At 48.8% G+C, this 2,502-nt stretch overlaps 1 protein-coding gene across 1 annotated transcript; it reads right to left on the reverse strand.

The window, feature by feature from the left end:
- Window positions 1-370: 370 nt before the first annotated feature.
- On the reverse strand, window positions 371-2,238 carry cdk5r2a (cyclin-dependent kinase 5, regulatory subunit 2a (p39)). Its single transcript, XM_012835962.3, has one exon. It carries the CDS (start codon window positions 1,962-1,964, stop codon window positions 1,023-1,025), a length of 942 nt encoding a protein of 313 aa, XP_012691416.1. The 5' UTR covers window positions 1,965-2,238; the 3' UTR covers window positions 371-1,022.
- Window positions 2,239-2,502: the final 264 nt, after the last annotated feature.

Consider the following 2,502-nt stretch of genomic DNA (forward strand, 5'->3'; position numbering starts at 1 on the left):
TTCTTTCCAGAGCAGCAATTTGCTCTCAGGCCCAAAAGAGAATGACGTAAAGATTCCAGTCCTCACTGCCACACGCTGTTGCTCCCTATGTGATTTAAGACAGCCCTGACGTACAGGCCCAAACGACGAGAGGATCCAAAAACGAACCCCACGCATGACAAGAAGTGAACATAATTCGAAGAAAATAAGAATTGTCACCTGCTGTTGAAATATGAATAGGCCTACCTGAGAATTAGATTAAAAATATATATATTTATCAGCACGCTGACGCAACAGTATAACTGACTGCGGCACATACTGCAACACAATTGTTCCCTTTTCATGGTAGGTGTGCTAAAAGTTAGAAAGAATACATTGCAACACGCTAGGATTTGGCTGTACTGATATATTTCTGAAATGTACATTATAAAACATTACGCTTTAAACTATAACAATTGGCACATATGACGGCAAAGGATCTTTTTTGTTGAAAAATAGTACATTCAACGTTCAGATAGAGAGCTTCAGGCGCCACAGTAGACGTGTACTGTGTATGCCACAGACCAGCACCTTGGAGAGCTCCAAGCAGGCGACAAAACGCAGTCCCCCAAGCCACGAAGAGAAACGAATACTGAAATAAATTACCTGAACACTGACATACTAGCTAACACTTCACTTCCCTAACTTGAAGCCTTGCACCAGGTAGCCGTTTTTTTTCTTTAAAAAGCCACGATGGAGATACAGGTAGAATACTTTGTAAGCATGCAAAGAGTAGTAGCGCTATCCCCCTAAACCCCCGAGCTTCTGGTGGTCTGACATTCACAGGATCACCGTGGTTCTTTATTATACACATGTAACAACATGGAGAGAATCTCTCGGGGGTGAAGCGGGCCCCCTAGTCCCCTCTTCTCAGACCGGCTGGTGCGTAGCACCCCCACAGTCAGCCGCCGGTGCTTACATTCAATCCCCCCTCAAAGGACGGGTTCGGAGAGGTATCAAATAGCTTCTCTCTTTCTCTCTCTCTTCCCTGGGTGATGTTAACCTTAACGGTCCAGGTTATTTGTCCATTTCCCGTTATTGTCCTTGGATCCCCCCTCGTTTTTCAGGTCCTGAAACACCTCGGTGAAGAAGTGCGGGTCAGAGTTGATCTGCAGCATTTTGGCACTCATTTTGTCAATCACACGCAGCGACCGCTCCCAAAACACCTCCTTGTTGGTTTCCACCAGGAAAGGCTTGAGCGGGTAGGAGATCTCGTTGCCCATGTAGGAGTAAGCCAGGTAGAGGCAAGTGAGAAAGGTGGCTTGCAACTCATATTCAGTGGAGATGTCCTCCGTCACAGCCTCTCTGCAAAGCATATAGACGAACACCAGGTTGGCAGGTGTGATGAAGCCTTGGTCCTGCCACCCCTGGATCAGCAGAGAGCGGTCCACGTTTCGGAACCACAAGATGATCTCGTTTGGACTGAGCTCTTTTAATTTGTAGCACCGTCGGCACATAAACTCGCTCAGACACCGAAGCAGCTCCCCGGTGGATGCCTGGACAATGACCCTCCTGGGAGAGATGAGTGAACGACTGCTGGGCTGCTTTTGGACCGCGATCAGCTGCTTGGCATTTTGCTGGACGGTCTGTGTTTGATTGCTGCGCCGGCTTTGGTCGGGCACCGTAGGAACAGGCACGGCGAGTGGTCCGGGCTTGGATGCTTTGCGCTCCGACCCCGATTGCTGAGATTTCTTGAGATTTTCGCTGTTCAGCTGGTCCACTGGGTTGTTGGCCTGAGAGATGGGTGGGTTCGGGTTCACTTTCTTGGCACTCTTCTTCTTTGCCGAAGCGGCGACAAGGCGCTTCCACGTTAGGGCTGATATCAATACCGAATGACGCTTTAGGCTTTTCTCGGTCTTTCCACTAGCCGCATGTCCCGCGTCGGGCTTCTCATCCAGAATACCCCCTTTCCTTGAGGTGGGGGAGATCGAAAGCACCGTGCCCATCTCTTCTGTCGGAGACCAACACCCACCGGCCTAACGGAATGCTGTGTCTCGCCTTGCGTCCCCGGGACTGCGCTGGAACGGTGCGGTTTAAAATCACAGATCCACGTCCATTGATGGCTCCAGTGTGGGATACAGCTGTTAAAGCGGTCGGCGTACAGATCTCGTATGTCTGCATGCGATGCGCTAAGTCCTGCGGCAGCCACCTACTGAACCCGCAGATTCATTGAGCGCATGGAATGGGCAGGGCCAGAGATTTGTAGCCAGGCAAAAATGCAATCTCTGTAAACCCAGATTAGCCCCTCCACTCTACCAACCTGCTCACGACGAGAGGTGATAGACAGTCTTTTCCACCAACCACAGCGTCTCAAAACTAAAGTTGTGTTAGTGGGTGAGATAGTCAGTTTAAATGTTCTATTTTTACACAGGGTTCCCAGTCCATTTGTGGATTTTACCACAGCAATTAATACATTCTACATGACGCGTTTATTTGGACAAAAATAGATACATTATTTGATAACCTTAATACTGATACTGTAAT

The sequence above is a fragment of the Clupea harengus genome, chromosome 21 (genome assembly GCF_900700415.2).
Source record: "Clupea harengus chromosome 21, Ch_v2.0.2, whole genome shotgun sequence".
Taxonomy (NCBI): Eukaryota; Metazoa; Chordata; class Actinopteri; order Clupeiformes; family Clupeidae; genus Clupea; species Clupea harengus.